This window comes from Castor canadensis, chromosome 10 (assembly GCF_047511655.1).
Source record: "Castor canadensis chromosome 10, mCasCan1.hap1v2, whole genome shotgun sequence".
NCBI classification, from domain to species: domain Eukaryota; kingdom Metazoa; phylum Chordata; class Mammalia; order Rodentia; family Castoridae; genus Castor; species Castor canadensis.
In genome coordinates this window covers 12066617-12085792 of record NC_133395.1, presented here as the reverse complement: position 1 = coordinate 12085792, position 19176 = coordinate 12066617, and the positions used below count along the sequence as shown (strand labels likewise).

The 19176-nt window shown below is 37.1% G+C and overlaps 2 protein-coding genes across 3 annotated transcripts in view; one reads left to right on the top strand and one right to left on the bottom strand.

The window, feature by feature from the left end:
• The window catches only part of Ubac2 (UBA domain containing 2), a 138331-nt gene that overhangs the window by 29788 nt on the left and 89367 nt on the right, over nucleotides 1-19176 (top strand). The gene's annotated exons all lie outside the window — the stretch shown is intronic.
• On the bottom strand, nucleotides 1774-6190 carry Gpr18 (G protein-coupled receptor 18). The gene is made up of 2 exons (XM_020165395.2): nucleotides 5936-6190; nucleotides 1774-2932 (listed from the first exon to the last, which is right to left on the bottom strand). The coding sequence occupies exon 2, from the start codon at nucleotides 2899-2901 to the stop codon at nucleotides 1906-1908; it is 996 nt and encodes a 331-aa protein (XP_020020984.1). The 5' UTR covers nucleotides 2902-2932; nucleotides 5936-6190; the 3' UTR covers nucleotides 1774-1905.

Genomic DNA, 19176 nt, shown 5'->3' with positions numbered 1-19176 from the left:
TCATGATACACATTTTCACTTTGTTATGTCAGCAAAATCTTTTGTTGTGCTTTGTACTCCCAGACTACACTCTTCTTACCAAGAAAATCTTTTGCAGAGAACTTGCCGCTTAATAAATTACTTGAGTAAATTCATTTATGTAGTTGAAAGTAGGCTATGACTATGTATGTTTTTGTTCTCAGTGCTAGGGATTGAATTTAGGCCCTCACTCTAGCTAGACAATTGCTGTACCACTGAGCTATATCCCAGTCAACTATGTATATTTGTACCATAAACCACACATTAAATGTGGGAGTTATTTTATTTTTCTAGAAATAATTATTCATTTAAAGGCATTTATTAAATGATCTAACTTGGTATTTCAAACTAAGTTTTTAAATTATTTTTCTGATTAAGAAACTGCATCTCAGTACCACCTTGACACCTATCTTATGTAGTTATGACATTGTTTGCATTTTGTCTGCATTTTTACTTTTTATTATTGAAAAACTGGTGTTGTACCTAAAAGGAGAACTGTAGTTGGTTTGCTTTGCACAGGCTAGGCAACTGCTCTACCACATCCCCAGCCTTGGTTTTTTGAGATAGGGTCTTTCTGTGTAGCTCCAGCTGTTCTTAAACTTGTGATCCTTCTGTCTCTGCCTCCCAAGGACTAGGATTACAGTTGTGTACCACTATACTCAGTGGACCTCAGTTTCTTTATATTTCAAACAGAAGATTTGGACCAGATCAATGGATCATCTACTGCTAACATGTGTTTTTTTTATGATTAAAATCCCTTGCATTTTTCTTTTTTTTTTTTTTAAAAAAGAACTTGAACTTTCCCATGTAAATTCTAGGAATCCATTTATAACCAAAGCATATATCTGGGTTTTAGTCCTGTTAAGAGGTGATCATATCAAGTGGAATAAACGTGATTTAGTAGAGAGGAAGTTATAGTTGAGTCATTTATTTTATGTTCATAGTATTTAGAATAATAGTTTTATAGATTACAGTTCAGCTTCTTTTCTTTAAGATAGAGAAGTTATTTTGTAGAGAAACTTAATGTCCAGACTACAATGAGAATCTAAGTTCCCTGACCAGTGCTATTTATATTGTGACATATATCCTGGAAGAAGCAATCTTTTGTAATATGTTTTTTAATCACATAAGAATAGAATATTAGAGATATTTCACCCAGAGTAAATAAGCATTTCATGTCATAAGAATGAATTGGACTACTAGGTAGAAACAGGATCAAAGGTGAAGTTTTCATCATTAGTCTTATGTGGGGTTTGGTGCATAGTTGGTTCTAAAGAAGTGTTTGTTGAATGACAGTAGTCTGTTTTTATAAGAAAATGAATTTAGAGAGGGCCAATGGGAATGGCCTTTCTAGGCTCCTCTGCTGCTTGCCATCATTAGTTTTGGTCTGCAGAAAGTAACAGAGATGAGTTGAATGTAGTTGTTTATGTTAAAATCCTGAAAGTTTGGTGTTTAGAACATAAAATACTGAGTTTAAACCTCCTGATTATAAATTAGACATATGGGAGGTAGAAAGTAGCATAATCAAAGTATTTGAATAGTAACTGGATCTTTTTCTCATATAAGTCAGTTATACATGGAATTAAATTCAAAATGTCAATTATCTGTGTAGATAAGGCCTGACTGTTGAACACAATTTGTGTTTTTCTTCTAATAATTCATGAAAATGTTTTCTATACGTTTTAAAATAAAAATGAGTTTAAAATACTCAGAATATTTAATCATGTTGCTGCAATGATAAGATTCCACAAAAGATTTAAAAAGGTTTCTTTTTTTTTTGTTTTTACCAGAGAAGGGACTTGATACTATCATATAGACTATCCACTTACCCTAGAGTAGTTGGAAAATGAATTTTAAAGAGATCAGAGAAAAACAGCTTCCTCCTGTTCATAACAGTTCACTGTTTATGTTGCTTAGTGACCGTACACTCCCAGATCGGAAACTTTTTCTGCGAACACTCCTCAGGTAATTGCGGTACAGCATGACGCTAATGACGCGAGCCTGAAATTGTTTGGAAACAATGTAGTAGAGAATCACATCCAGACAGGTGCTGAGGTTCATGAGGAAGGTGGTGAAAGCTCCCCAGGGTTTGTAACTGTTTTCTTCCCCGTCCAGCATCAGGAAAGCAAAACAGATGTGGAAGGGCATGAAGCAAATGAGCACCTGCAGCAGGAGTGTGATGATGATCCGTATGGACTTCTCCTTGACCTTGGGTTTCAGCTTAGATGTCCTACCATGGAGGAGACTGTGAATAATAACCATATAGCACCCAATCATGATGAACAAAGGGATCAAAAAGAAAAATATCAGTCGAGTGAAGTTCAGCACATTGACTGCTTTTAAATGGATGATGTCAGAAATCTTTAGGCAGCTGGCAGGGGAGGAGGCTTTATCTGGGTCTTCATAGAGCAGTAGCAGAGGAACCATGGTCATCAGAGTCATTATCCAGACCCCCACACAGGCAGTCACAGCTTTGCATGTGTTCTTAAGTTCTTTGGCATATTTTGGCTGTACAATGGCCATGTATCTGTCAGCACTAATTAAAGCAAGAAGCCATAGAGCAATACTTGGATAAAACACTACAAGAGCCCCAAGAATGTGGCAAAAGTACTCTCCAAATGGCCATTCACCTTTTGCATAGTAAACCATTTGAAAGGGTAGACTCATTATAAATATTAAGTCCAGTAGTGCCACATTCATCATATAAATAGTTACAGTGGTTCTTTTCTTGGTGGTACAACTGAAAACCCATAATGCAGTGACATTAACAACTAATCCAATCAGGAAGATGCAGCTGTAGAAGATAAGGGCCGCAATTGTGTATTCGTCTGAATGTGAGCTATTAGAAGGGACAGTTTGATCTTGATTGCTTGGAGTAGTCATCGTATAGCTTGGTAGGCATGATACTTACAAACTGCAAAAACAGTTAAGAAAAATAGGAATAAAACCTTTGGTTGGAAATAGATGCTTAATATTCTCATGCTGAGCTACTGAGCTTGGCTGTCAGTAAATTTTAACTTTGAAAGTATTTTATGTTGAAAACTAAATGTATGTGTCTTAGTGTTTATTGAGGCGTATACTCCCTAGAGATGATTGCTGTTGTAACATAATCCTTTTTTCTTTTTTTTTAAATATTGGGGATTGAACCCAGCTTCTCGTACACGCTCTGTCCCTGAGCTATTGAACTATATCCCATCCCTTATTATACAGTAATCAGTTTAAATGACTTAGGTATCAAAATACTCTGGCAGATTCATTCATTATCCTTGCTCGCCTTCTTTCTTCTCAAAACAATACCATTAGTTTATGATTTTTTATTAGTTTATGGAATTAGATAGCAACTGTTCCTATAGTAAGTATCCTTTGATTTTGACTAATGGGAGAAAGGCCAATCTGGATTTTAAATCTTTGAAATAGTTTGCCAATTTTTATCATCTTCATTCTATTTAAATGTTTTGTAACCTAAACTAGTAATCTCAAGGAACAAATTTTTTTCTTATTAAATACAACTTTAATATATGAAATACATATTAGAAAACTTACAGAACTGCCAGGTACCAGTAGCCCATGTCTGTAATCCTAGCTAGTTGGGAGGCTGAAATCAGGAAGATCGTGATTTAAGGTCAGCCTGGGCAAAATGTTTATGTGTCCCCATCTCAACTAGTAGCTGGGTATGGTGGCACATACCTGTCAACCCAAGCTAAGGGAGGCTGAAATCTGGAGGGTCTCTGTTCTAGGCCAGTCCCGGCCAGAAAAAAAAAAAAAAGTTTGCAAGACCCATCTCAACAGAAAAAAACTGAGATTGATGGTCTGTGCCTGTCATCCTAGTGGTGGTTGTGGAGTATGCATAAAATAGGAGGAGCATTGTCCAGGTCAGCCCAGGCAGAAAGCAAGACCAGAGCAAAAAAAGGTTGGAGACATGGTCACATAGTAGAGCACTTCCCTCATAAGCATGAAGCCCTGAGTTCAAACCCCAATACTGCCAAAAAAGCAACAACAAGAAAAACCCAAAACAAAACAAAAATATAACAGAAGATCCATGCAATTGGTTAATTATTGAACAATCACAAAAATTCTCATATGAGAACAGAAGCTTCTTTTGTCATTGCTGTGTTCCTGCTGCCTCTTGAATATATAGTAAGTACTCAATAAATAAATGCCAACTGAAGATGAAAGACTGTTTGGTGAGGTCACCCACAGCAGCTGTTCTCTGGTTTGTCAATGATGACTTGCATTGTTGCCCAGTTAAACCTTTCTTTTCTTTAAGTAGCAAACACTTCTTCATAGTTCTCTTTAAATTATCATAGGTCTAGAAACAGCACTGTTGTGTCATGGTCTACAGATCATGGACTCTTAGAACAATAGATGGGTTATTTTCAGCACAGTTGGCAGTGCCTGAGACTGAGGCTGGCGAATTATGTTTACCAGTATCCTAGAAGCTGTGATCAGCTGCCTCAATGGTACATAGAAAGCAACACTTGGAAAGCAAGTCACTGCCAGTATAGTCACTATCATACCCCTGCTCTCCCTAGGTATAGAAGCATAAATGCTGTTTGCCAAATTAAATTTTTTAAAGGACCGTCTAAGAAAAGTCGATAGGAAAAAGAAATCACTAGATGTATGCATCGAAACCAATAAATTCCTATCGCCAAAAAAATGCATCTATTTAAAAAAGGAAAGTTTAGTTGTGTTTGTAAATATCATTACCCCTCATTGTGACATTCCCTCACCCAGGATGCTACACCAGTAGACTTAAAAAATAGACACACCACAAACAGATAGAACCTTGAGGCATCTCTTTGCAATTTTGAGGCGTATGAGAAGTTTCCTTCAAATGTCATTTTTGTAGAGTGCCTTGTCTAATTCAGCCCTGACTCTCTTCGGTGAAAATTACAGGGAAGATTAACAGCAATGACCCAAGCCTTGTATGCACATATGAATAATAAAAGAAAAAAATAAATAAATAAAGTAAAGCACTGACTTCAAAAAAAAAAAGATTAACAGCAGCCTGTGCTTCGTGGCATCATTGGTAAGAATTAATTTGAGCAGTTGATATGGACAAACGAGGAGAGTTTGTTTCCTTCCCTCCCCCACTTCCTGATTTCCTGACTGACTTAACTAGTTTGTCATGTATCTGTGTTAATTATGATTTTGTAATATTTGAAAACCTATATTAACATTTCTGAATATTGACGTAATATTAATTTACGTCAGAGAATATTAATTTCTATCACAGGAGAAAATTATTACATAGAAAGTTTAGATCTCCACTGCATAATCTTATATTTAATTCTCAATGAATTTTTAAGTAATAGCAGTTGTAAATGATTTATTTTAGTCTCCATTCATCCTTACCCTCTAATTTTGTCTGTGCAATCCCTATACTTATAAACTCTCTTGAGTAAATTTTTCCCCCTATTGGGCTCAAGTTCCCTTTATGTAGTCCATTGGTCACCAACACTTGTATTCATTTGCTTCAGTTTGAAAAAAATATGAATGATACATGTGTCTTAAAGGCAGTGTAGTACAGGTTGTGTTTTGCAAACAGAAATTTTTGGATTGGCCTTTAAGTTTTGAAAAAGTTTAAGATACCATGATTATCTTTTTTTAAAAACAAGTAATTTCATGAAACAATGTAAATGAAACCATGTTACAAAGACCCCTAAATATATTTATGATTATCATATCAACATTTTCCTTAACGAGAATTACACTTACTATTAATGGAAATCAACGTTGAAAATAAGTACAAAATCATACTAATAAAGTGGAAAGGTATTAACACGCCCTATTTCAAGGTCCTTCATCCACATAGTTTCACTAATGTTTATTAAAATACAGCAGTCATTTTGAGCTTCATAAGTAAAGCATTGTTTCTGATAATGATCTGTGATGAAGTTAATTGGATGCTGCTTACCTCCTGTCCATCAAAGGGTTGCCTTAGAGGTTAACATTCTCCCGTTTGCCCAGTTCTGTAAAATTGGTGTCTCCGGAGCTGCTTGGGCTAAAGTAGCGCTGTCTGGAAATGGTGCTTTTCAGAAATGCTGATTTCTTTTGTCTCTCTTGTTTCTTTAAAAGATTTTTTCAGATACAGTGCTAGTTGTAGGAATTGGCACCTTTGAGCTGTTAATTGCTGCTCTAACTCTTTCAGGAAGTGCTCTCTGAAATAAAGCATTTCAACTTTCGACTTCACCCTGAATGTGGTTTTTCTCTTTCCCAAGTGATTTGTTTATAAAGTCATGCTTAGCATAGGCTCCTCTTAAAATGGTGGCATATAGTTAAGAGTTACATGAAAAGGGGGAATTTCTTCAATTAACTGTTTACTTTGATGTTTTAAGCCAGCACCATTTATAGGAAGAGGAGATTTGATGTTGAGCAGTACAGGGTTCAAAGTCTAGTCTCTTTAATTTTCTAAGCTAGGTGACTTTGTCTAGTTACTTTTTCTTTCTACTTAGTTTCTATACAATTAAAATATATAATACCCTTCTGTGAGGACTCTAATCCAGAATCCTAAGTGCTTAACAAAGCACCTGACACTTGGTTGATACTCCTAAGATGTGTCTTTATTACCAAGTTCCTAAAATCATAGGATATCTACTTTTTACTACTTAAACCTAATGTAAGTAAAAATTGGAGTCCTCAATTATTTGCTTCTGTTTTGCCATGTACATTTATCCACTTTGGTTTGCTTTATTTTGTAACTCCCCAGTGCTTCATAAAAGCATTGTATCATATGGAGGTCTAGATATAATTTCTTTTGCATAAATAACCCTGCAGTCTCACAAAAGGACTCTGGAAGTCTTCAGTGGAATAATTTACATATTAGAAGTGTTTTAACCTAAGAAGCGAAATGAAACCAACAGAAAGGGAAGTTGAGTAACCAAATCATTGCCTGCATGGTTATATTTATTTTCTTAACTTTCTCTTTTCTTTAAAAAAGATATCTCATTTGCTTATTTCTCCATATTCGGTTATGCATAATTTGTCAACTTTTAAAAGTACCTGAATTTAAGTACATTTGCTTTTTTGAATATGAGTTTGAGAGCCTGTGCTCTTAAAAAGGTGCTAAAGTCTTTTTCTTTGGTGATAAAATACTTGTGACTACAGTACTCTACAACCTACCAGAATAATGGGTTCTAGAAGCATTGTAGACAACCACAGTAACTATTTCTTACGTAGATGAGGAAATTGGGAGCCAGAGAGGGTCCTAGACAACCCAGAGAACTCATCGACAGCCAAGCCTAGCTTCTTTAGGAGTTTACTATCTTCCTTTGTGTCCCCTAGCTACTGCAGTAACTTCTTATGAGGTGACTACCTTGATTTAGTCACTAAATACAACTTCTTCATTGATGAATTACAACCCATCAGTTTTTAAATTTGTGTAGTTGTGTTTCATATGCCAGTGTGATATTTCAGCCGGATAGAACCTCTTATCCACAGACCCAGTCTGTCCTTTGCCTTATTTCATATAGCCTGTGACAAGTTTTCCCATGCTGTTAAAATCAAGGTTGCATCTAGAGGAGCCTTCTCATTAAGACTTGAGTCTGTTCCCATATACGACATCCTTATTTCTGAATTGTCAGCTTCTTAGAGAGGCATCCAGGGGCAAATTAGTATAAAGCTGGGGTCTGCAGTCACTTTTTCCATCTTACTTTCCATTGCAGCCACGTGGGACTTTCTGTCCTGCCTTTTGTGTGCTGTTCCACCCACCTGTAGCCGTTCTACTTCTTGGTTTTACCAGCTACCATTTATCCTTGAAGCTGCCTTTTCCAGGAAGTTTTCTTTGCCCTCTAAAGCTGCGCTGCTATTCAGCCCCATAAGGTTGGTTCCTTAGTGCTAGTAATGTTGCCCTGTGGCAGCAAGTTTGTATTGTGGTTGTGTTATTTACTTGCCTTTATGCTCCGTGACATCAAGTTCCATGAGAGTTGGCGTGAATTGTATTTTCATGTATGGAAGGGCATTTAATGTTGCTTGAATGTTTGACTGTACAAGTAAGTGCATGTAGATCCTGGGGAGTATGAACACATTCCTGAGCCCAGAGGGACATCATGATCAACCTGTGAGATACCAGAGACATAGGCAGAGACCTGGTTTGTGGCAGGGACAAACGTGCAGCATTGAACTCCACTCTGTGCTCCTGGCTTTTCATTATGATTTTATGTTGGCAAGGCTGTACAGTGAAAAAAAGAAACTCCCCCAAACCATTTGACAAATAAATATTGAATCAAGGATTAAACTTTCATAATGTCTTAGTTTGCTTCTTTAATATTTGAACCTAATGAGTTTTTTATTTACGCAGAGGAACTTGTCACATTTCAGGGACTATTCATTTCATATTGCTTCAGTTTCCTCACTTATTTTGGAATGTAAGTGAACGAGAAATTTTACTTCTTGCCAAATAGGAGTTTCACATATTCCCAGAGACTGCAGGATTCCTTTCACTTTATGAAATAATCTTCTTTAGCCTCAGTTTTGAGCTCTGGTTTAAATGTTAAGGACTGTAAGTGAATTTTGATTTTAGCACAAGAGCTCAATTTTTTTTTCTTCCTCCACTTCCCCCCCCCCGCCCCTTTTTTTTAATTCATATATTCACATGCGCATACATTGTTTGGGCCATTTCTTCCCCCTGCCCACTGCCCCCCTCCTCTCCCTCCCACCCCCTTGCTTCCAGGCAGAACCTGTTCTGCCCTTTTCTCCAATTTTTGTTGGAAAGAAGACATAAGCAAGAATAAGAAAGACAAAGTGTTTTTGCTAGTTGAGATAAGGATATCTATACAGAGAGATTCCTAGCATTGCTTCCATGCACACGTGTATTACAACCTGAATTGATTCATCTCTGCCTGACCTCTTTACTACTTCCCAGTCACCTTCCCATATTGACCTCTGTCATTTTAAGGTTACTGTATTAGCTCCTCTGCAGTGGGCACATCAAACACTTTCAAGTTTTGGATTTCCTACCTATCCCTATTCCTCCCATATGTGCTCTCCTCTTAGCGTGTGACCCAAGTCCAACCACATTGCTGCATTTGCCCTAGATCTAAAGTCCACATATGAGGGAGAACATGTGATTTTTGGTCTTCTGAGCCCAGCTAACCACGCTCAGGATGATGTTCTCTAGTTCTGTCCATTTACTTGCAAATGATAAGATTTCATTCTTCTTCATGGCTGAGTAAAACTCAATGTGTATAAATACCACATTTCCTTAATCCATTTGTCAGTACTGGGGCATCTTGGCTGTTTCCATAACTTGGCTATTGTGAATAGCGCTGCAATAAACATGGATGTGCAGGTGCCTCTGGAGTAACCTGAGTTGCATTCCTTTGTGTATATCCCTAGCAGTGGGATTGCTGGATCATATGGCAGATCTATGTTTAGACAAGAGTTCAATTTTGAGTGAATATAATGTGATTGATTTAAGCTAATTTTATAATTACTGAAGGTGTTAGTAGATTTGTACAACAAATCTGCATTATAAAACATGCCTTTATATTAGAGATTTGTCTGCATCACATATTTCTTTTCTTTTTTTTTTTTTTTTGCGGTACTGTGTTTAAATTTAGGGCAGGCGGTCTACCTTTAGCAACTCTGCCAACCCTCTTTTTGTGTTGGATATTTTTGAGATAGGGTCTTGGGAACTGTTTGCCCTGGCTGGCTTCGAACTGTGGTCCTCCTGATCTCTGTCTCCTGAGTTAGCAGTGATTACAGGCATGAGCCACTGGTGCTTGGCGTATTTCCTATTCTTAACATAGTTCTCTTAACCATAGCAAATTTGAAAGACAACTTAATCCTAAGGTCTCCCACCAGTGTTGTTGCTAGGGGACCACTGCAGTATTGTTTACCTTTCCCAGCATGAGGACAATCAGCAATTCCTCAATGGTTGGTAGACAGCCAGTCCCCAGAAAGGAATGAGAGTAACAGAGAGTGTTTTGAACTAGAAGAGAATGTTTTGGTGTGACCCTAGCATTCTATAATTATCATTTGGAACCTTTGTCCCTTGTATCTCTCTTCCTGAAACTGTGTCTAAACTGACAACTGTTTGTTGCTAGGGGGAGCTGGGCTGGAGTGGGGGGGGCCTTTGTTGAATAGCAGGAATTTCTGAGTAAAGACTAAGAAACTATTGATCTAAATGTGGTTTTTTTTTTTTAAATCTCAGCAATATATAGCTCTGTTCTTAGAGCCATATTTGTATGAACTTCTTTCTGTTTAACTTCCTAAATTAATTATGCATTTCCAAATTTCTTTTTTTTAGCAGTTTTGGTGCAGTTTAAAATTTTTACAGACATATAAATAATCACTTACCTTAGTGCAAATAACTTGAACCCAGGTCTAAAAAATATATATGATAGATAATTCTAGCTAAAATAAATCTAAATAAGCCATAAAAGTATTAAAGATTCTATCACTAAGGAGAGGCACATAGGAGAAGTCATAGCAGTTTAAAAAGCACTCAAAAACTAGGAATCCAAATCATTAGTAATTTGTAATCATGAAAACTAAACCTGCAGAAATTACCCACCCACCAAAATGCTTTACAATGAAAAAACTGAAAATGTGGATGCTGATGAGGATATCAAGTGATCAGAAACTCTTGTATGTTGCTGGCATGAGTTTGAATATAGAAAAAAGTTTGATATTAAGTACTAAAATGAAGTTACACATATGCTGTCTCCTAGATACATAGCCAGTAAAAATACATGTTCGTATGCATCAGTCGACACTGCTTACACTAACTCCAAATTAGGAACAAGCCAAATGTTCAATAGTTATAAAATGGGTAAGTTAGATGGGTGTACATACAGTAGAATACTACTTATAGTCAAAATGAATGACATCCAAGGCAGATAACAATGATAAGGATGAATCTCATTAACATATTATTAAGTTTAAAAAACTAGACAGGAAGGTAGGAATTCATAGTGAGTGATTGCATTTGTATGAATTTGAAGAAAAAGACCAAATCAAAATACATGTTTAGGAGTCTATGCTTAGGAACTTTGCAGTGCCCTGGAGAGCACCACCTGTGGAAGAGTGAGAGGCAGTGAGCCCCTCAGGAAGGAGCCAGAAGAGTAAGATCCAGACCTTAGGCAACTCATGCCTAACTCCTCTCCAGGCTCCCATTAAGCAGTACTCAGCTGGAAGCCAAGGACAGAGAGCTGGGTAGAGAGGGAAAAGAAGCAAATGGAGTTTTTCAGGCTACCACACTTTTCTGTATGTGTAATATATTTCATACTCAAAAGGTTTTTAAAGAAAGCCTGGGCTTCAGACTTGGCATCTCTGTCACTTTAAGCTGTTTCTGTGAGTAACTGTTTTGCCACCTGAAATCTCAATCTGTGAACTGCCTTGTACCTTATAGCTTGTCTCAACTGTGTACTGCAGTTCCCTCTATCTCTGTCCCATCTGATATCTCCCTGCCGCATACCTAAACTTTTCCTGCCCTAACAAAAAATGGAAGGAAAATGATAGGTAGTGCCACCTTCAGAGACAGGGGCAGACTGCTAGAATGTTTCTTTGTGTGGAAAAGCACTGCCCCTGCCCCCTGGTCTAGGGTTTATTTTTCTAACATTAATATCACACTTTATTTTGGATCAATAATCACAGATTTTAGAAGGAGGAGCTTGAGTCATCTGTGATTTCTCTCTCTTGCAGTTATAGGGTTACTGGTCCCTGATTCTACTCTCATCTCTTATATTCTTCTCATCTTATGTGTGTCTTTTTAACAGGGATCCAACATATCCTCGTATGTTTCAATGTACCCAACATAGTGCTTCACACAGTAGGCCCTCAGTAAATAGGCTTAGTGATTCAATTAGTGCTTATGTTTTCTCAAAGTTATGCCATGTCTCAAAAACTAAATGGCTGATGTTTTCAGGTAGATGTGATCACAAAGACCTATCAAAAGCATGAGACAAAAGAGAAATAGGTACATTAGGATTGGCTTCATGGACCTTAAGGTAAAAGTGGGGAAGATAAAAAGAATTTGTATCAGAGAACTTAATTGCAGGTTATTCTTATGTAGTTAATTAGATACAAAATAGTTTTAGGTTCCGTATGTATTTACCTAGTTTCACATACTGACTTACTCTAAGCTGCTTTGACATAAATACTGTGTTTTTACTGCCACCTACAGATGATTGGTGGCCCTTGAAACTCGAACTTTTTCTGATTTGAAGTCTTGTTAAAATTGAAATAATTTTTTAAAAGCTATTAAATGATAATAGATAAAAGTTTTAATTTATGGATATTTCTGACTTTCATATTATGGAATAAACACATTCTTAGTCTTCTAACACATTTTGGCTTATAGAGTATTTCTGCCCTCATTGAAAGCATCCTATCTTTTTTAGGAAACAGTTTTCCTCAAGGCTAGAACCTTGAGAAGATTCCACTTGTAAAGCATAATGGCAGCCTTGAAACAAATTTGGCATGGAAAACATATGTGTATATAAACATAAACTTTATCATCTTAACCACTTCTAAGTATACAGTTCAGTCTTTGAGTTCATTCCCAAACTGAAACTCTGCACCCATTGAGCAATTCCCTGTTCTTCCCCTTCCCTCACCCCTGGCATCACCGGTCTAGTTTCTGTCTTCATAAATTTGACTACTATATCTCATATAAGTGGACTCATACAGTTTTTGTCTTTTTGAGACTGGTTTATTTCATTTAGCATAAAGTCCTTAGATTCATCCATGTCACAGCATATGTCAGAATTTTCTTTCGTGTTAAGGATGAATAATATTTCACTGTAACTATACACCACATTTTGTGTATCCTTCTGTCATTGAATACCTTGGTTGTTTGTACCTTTTGCTTTTATGAATAATGCTGTAAACATGGGTGTACAAGTACTTCTTTGGGACTCTGTTTTCAATTCTCTTTGATATAAACTCAGAAGTGAAATAACTGGATAATGTGGTAATTCTATTTTTAATTTTTTGAAGACTCACAGTATTGTTTTCCATAGCAGTTGCACCATTGTATATTCCCACCAGCATGCATGAGGGCTCTAGTTTGTATATCCTTGCCAACACTTGTTATGTTTCTTTTTTTTTCTTTGCGATAGTGGTAATCCTAACGGGTGTGAGGTGGTATTTCATGGTGGTTTTGAGTTCCATTTCCCTAATGATTTGTGATGATGAGCACATTTTCACATGCCTGTTGACACCTGGAGAAATGTCTATTCAAGTCTTTGATCTTTTTTTTTTTTGCTGTATGGGGGTTTAAACTCAGCACCTACACCTTGAGTCATTCCACCAACCCTTTGTTGCGATGTTTTTCTTCAAGACATGCTGGCTTCAAACCCACAGTCCTCCTGATCTTTGCCTACTGAATAGCTTGGATTACAGGCATGAACCACCAATTCCTGGCTCTTTGATCATTTTTTAATTGGGTTGTTTGTTTCTTTGTTGTTTGGTTGTAGGGATTCTTTTTTCTTTTTTTTTTTTTTTTTTTGTGGTATTGGGGCCTGAGCCACTATACAAGCCCTGTTTTTGTGAAGGGTTTTCTTTTCAAGATAGGGTCTCATGGAACTATTTTCCCAGGCTGGCTTTGAACCACAATGCCTCCTGAGTAGCTAGGATTACAGGTGTGAGCTTTTGGCACCTGGCTATAGGGATTCTTCATATATTCTAGATATTAAACTCTTATCAGATATGTGATTTGTAAATATTTTCTCATTCAACAGGGTGACATTTTACTTGGTTGAGTGTGTCCTTTGATCCACAGTTTTTTGGGTATAGTTTTAGGTCTTCCCATTTGTCATATTTTTGATGATAAGATGAATTTAAACCTTAAATATCTTACATAGTGAGGATAGGATAAGGATGGATTTTCCTGAGTAGTATCAGTGGGTCATTTCAGGATCTTTCCCACTGATTTCATCTGAAGCAGTATTTCCATGTGATGTACACACTTTTGACTTCCTCCAGGAGGGTGAGACAGGACAGGAAGAGCCTGGCTATATTCCAGAATCAGCTTGCTTCAGAACCTTCTACTTGGTAGTGCTATCTTCTTACGCTCTGAAAACCACCTGCCTTTATTATTGCAATAGTAATAAAATGAAAGAACATTTACTATATATAGCATTCATTTTCATGCACTACTCTGATTAATATTTTTATCAGTGATTAATGCAGAAATAGAATGTTCTTCTTCATCATATTGGAGAATTACAAAAGCTAGGAAGATAGTTTAGTAATGGTAGAGAGCAAACTTCTGTAACACAGTGTCTTGAAGAGCATGTTGTATATGTGCTTGCTTCTCAGTTATACCCACCGTGATGGGTAGACAGGTTCTGTTACAGGAAGTAAGTCATCAAGAGCTGGGTCATGGGGCAACTTTGTCCTTCTCAGCATGTACCCTCTAAGGCAGGTCCCACTTTTCTCTTTTCAACCAGTAGGGAAGAAGGATGGGCACACAGGATAAGGGTTGCCTTTTCCCAGGTACCTTGAGTTTGCAGATGTCATACCCCCAAAACATTGGCAAGAAGTTGGTCACTCATTTATAGGAGAGACTGGAAGTATAACCATACCAGATAGCCATGTCTCTGGAGGTTGGCAGTAGGTTTCGGGAAGCTGCTAGGAGTCTCCTCAGAAGAGCACATTAGCTTGTTCTACAAGCTGGAGTTATGGGCTCCCATCAACATATGTAACACTGAAAAGACCTGAAAATCAGCTACATAGACACTTGGTGGGCAGACTTGTTTTGGTTTATGACATGGCATCATAGTGTGGATGCCAGTTAACTCTGGTGTGCTGTCCATTTAGGATTACATGGCAGTACGTTTGGCCCTGGTCATTAAGGATGAGACATGAATACATACCTGTCAGGGGAGAAGTAGAGGAGAAGGACAGTCATGGTCATCCTGGAGCAGAGAAACTGGGACTGGAGAATTGTCCTCAGCTCTTTAAATGGATGCTGTACAAAAGAGGAGTTAAAAATGAGGGTAGGAAACTATGGCCCATAGTTATCTCCACAGGGAGATAACACAGGATATAGCTTTGCAGCACTCACTATCTCCACATGAAGGGATTTTCCTTGGGAGATGCTGAATTTGACACTGAAGAAAAGCACTGGGCAGTGATGTTATCAGGAAATCCACACATTGGTCGAAACATGAGCGAAGAGCTCGGGAAATCCCTTTAAGCCCCAGCATCACTGATTCTGTGTTTTTCTTCTTTAGCAGTTGTGGTATTCACATGTGGGCCTAGAGAACGAGAGAGACTGAGCAGGGTCCAGAAAAGGAGAGTGTCTCACTGAAAGTTTTTTGCAGCTGCTGTCGTACTACAGAACTTGGCTCGAGGACATAATGCACCGGCAATGTATAAACTTATCTGTTAAAAAAAAAAAAAAAGACAGGCTTGATTTAAAAATCAATGACTTCTTTTGCCTATAAGCAAAACATTTTTAAAGTTTGAAGTATGTACTTCTATATCTTTATAAATAATGAGCAATAGAATGAGAAAACCCTGATACCATTAAAAAATAGCTAAGTAAGTTGAGTTGATAGGGTGACATCTTTGAGCCATTTATAAAACCATATGTATAAAAGAAAATATTTTTTCATGTCACTGAGTATTCTTACAGAATTTTAGTTTTAACTCTGTAATCTTCCTAATTTGAGTCATTTTTTCACCTTTCTGAAATGAGCACAAATCAGGATTTTAATAGGCTTTGCCTGTAGTCACACTTGAAATCACTAGGTGGCAGTGTTAGGCAGAATGTGATAAAAGCTATAACCCTACTCTATAATGTTATTAAATGGAGTTCAAATATTAAATGTTACTAAGTGGAGCTAAAATGTTATTAAGTGGTTAAATATTTTTGTGATAAAATTAATAAGAGAGTGGCATTATAGTTTATATAAGTAGCATTAACAGTTTGGGCACCCTGTGACTGTTTCTAAAACAAATATGCTATAGTTAGAATTAAAAACTAGTATTGTGTACATGTTTTATTTTTTCCTAAACTACATGGTGAAGCATTTCAAATATCGTTGATATAATAGTTGTGCAACTCATATAATGTAAACCTAAGGATAATTTTAAGGTCTGATTATTTGTGGGTCCATACTGTGTAAGGTGAGATGACATGCTGCTTACCCCTACTAGTAACCTTAAGGAAAAGTACTTATTGTTACCTGATTTTTGTCAAAGGAACGTAGTTAACATTGTTTCATGTTTTGTGCCTTTTGAAATGTTTTGTGAGCCACAAGCTATGTTTTTATCAGAATGCTCATGTGTGTAAATGTTAATAAGAAAACAGTTGGAATTTAGTGGACACGAATATTATAAACTCGTATTATAGACATCAGTTTTTGTCTTCCCACATAATGTGTGGTACAGATGAAGTGGTAGGTATTAATATCTGTCTTTTGCATATGTTTATCAGTAACTGCAAGTATAAGTATCAACGATAAGTTGATATTCTCAAAACCCAGAAAGTAAGTAAGTCAGGGACAAGAGTTTGTATTGAGAAATATAGTTATACAGAAGTTGATGTATGATGGTGGGGACATGCACCTGAGTTCTAAGGAAGGACAAAAATAAGGAACAGGAAGCTGAACTGTAAAAGTGATTTTTAACAATGTTTTAGGTTATCTGTGTGTTAGTACAATTATGTGCTAAGGTATTATGGTAAATTGTTACTTGAAAAGCCAATTCTAGTCACTTTGTAGGTGAAGGAAGAGTTTGCAAAGTAAGGAAAGGAATAACCTGACATGCCCTTGCACGTTTGAGCATGTATGCATGCGTTGGTGAGAGAATTCTACCCACTTTATAAGAGTGATGGCTCTCTTCTGATCTCCTTATCTCTGTTTGTATTCTCTTTCATTAAAAAACTATTTACTGAGCACTTACTGAGGTACTAGGCACTAGGATCTTGCACCTACCTTACCCTCCTTCCTTCCTTTCTTTCTTCTTCTTCTTATTTTATTTTATTTTATTTTTCTAGTACTGAGGTTTGAGCTCAAGTCCTCATGCTTGCTAGGCATATGCTCACTTGAGCCACACTCCCAAGCCCTTTTATACTTTAGTGATTTTTGAAAAGGCTTCATTTTTTGCCCAGCCACCTGGAGGCCTCCTACCTATGCCTCCCATGTAGATGGGATTAGAGGTGTGTGCTGCCATGTCAGCTTGTTTTTTTGAGATGGAGGCTTGCCAACTTTTTACCTGGACTTGCCTTGAACTGCATTCCTTATTATCTTCACCACCTCCTGAGTAGAGGTACCATGTCCGGCTGGTTTCTTTCTCTCTCTCTCTCTCTCTCTCTCTCTCTCGGTTTTGTTTTTTTTTAAAGTGTTTAATCACTTCACACATCTTTATAGTTTTCAAATTGCTTTTTAATTCCAGTTCTCAGGTTACCAAATTCTCTCCCATGATGGTATGTAATTTTTGTTGATGGTTTTGTAATTTTTTGTGAACCATCTTCAGTGGATTTGTTTGCTATATAAACCCTCATGTGGAGGGTTTATATAGAGGCACTTTTCATTTAACTAAAGATGTACTTAAGTTTTCATTGTCCTGACTACTGTCATATTATTTTCTTACTTTAGGGCTTCCATACCATTCAAAGGAGGTAAATCTAGACTATACATCCAGGTGTAGTGTAGGCCTTAGATTTTAATTTGGTGTTGGAACTATTACTTTTTATTTTCCAAGGCTATTAATATAAACAAAGTTTTTTTGCTGCTTCAGCCAGACTATGAATGGAATATGTTGAGCTATCTCTAGGAAAAAAAAAAAACCACACACACAACACAAAAACAGGTCTTTGATGTTTGAGTTACAGCTCTCCTTCTTTGAGCGGCTTAAGCCATATCTTAGTAGGCCTAAAAATTCCATCCTACAATTCTAGAGACTTGTAGGCAGGTTGAGTCCCTTGTGAGTCACTGAAGTAGCTCATGTTTTGATTTCTGTCTTTGTTTCTATCTGATTTTGTTACTGAAATTCCTAAGTATAATCAGAATGGTGATAGCACTGTAACTAAGCTCATGTTTCAATGTCATCCATCTTCAGCAGTGATCAACTCACAGCCATTGTGTTTTATCCTTATTCACTATCTGTGATTCTAATAGACCTGTGCTAGATTCTCTTTGGCATGTAAACCCAGGAACAGAAATGCAGCTTCATAGGATCTGTGTGCATCTTTGCTAGCTCAGGTGGCTTACACAATAGAACTTTATTTCCTCACAGTTCTGGAGGCTGTAAGTCCCAAGATTCTTGTGCCAGCATAGTCAAGGCTCTGGTGAGGGCCCTTCTCCTGGCTTGCAGATAGCCACCTTCTCACTGAGTCCTCATGTGGCTGAGAGCTCTGGTCTCTGTTCTTCATCTAAAGGCACTAATCCCATCATGGTGGCCCCACCTTAATGATCTCCTCTAAACCTAATTACCTCCCAAAGGTTTCACCTCCAAATATTATCACATTGTCAGTGTTAGGGCTTCTATATATGGATGCAATTGATTTCATGGCAGCGTGTGTGTGTGTTTATATCTTGTGTGCCTGTCTCCTATGCTCTGTGTTTTCTTCCATTGGTCCATTTATCTGTTTATGCTGTAATATTTTAACAACTATTTTAAAGTAGATATTTTAATACCTGGTAGAATGTCACTCCTTTTTTGTTCATTGATTTCAAGATTAACTTAACCTTTAGGCTAAATTAATCTTAAAAAATTAGCTGAGAAAAGAAGAAATTCAAATAGCCAAAAAACACATGAAAAAATGCTCACCATCCCTAGCAATAAAGGAAATGCAAATTAAAACCACGCTAAGATTCCACCTCACCCCTGTTAGAATAGCCATCGTTAGCAACACCACTAACAACAAGTGTTGGCGAGGATGCGAGGGGAAAAAGGAACCCTCTTACACTGTTGGTGAGAATGTAAACTAGTATAACCACTCTGGAAAAAAATTTGGAGACTTCTTAAAAATCTAAACATTGATCTACCATATGATCCAGCAATACCACTCTTGGGGATATACCCAAAAGAATGTGACACAGGTTACTCCAGAGGCACCTGCACACCCATGTTTATTGCAGCACTATTCACAATAGCCAAGTTATGGAAACAGCCAAGATGCCCACTACTGACGAATGGATTAAGAAAATGTGGTATTTATACACAATGGAATTTTATGCAGCCATGAGGAAGAACGAAATG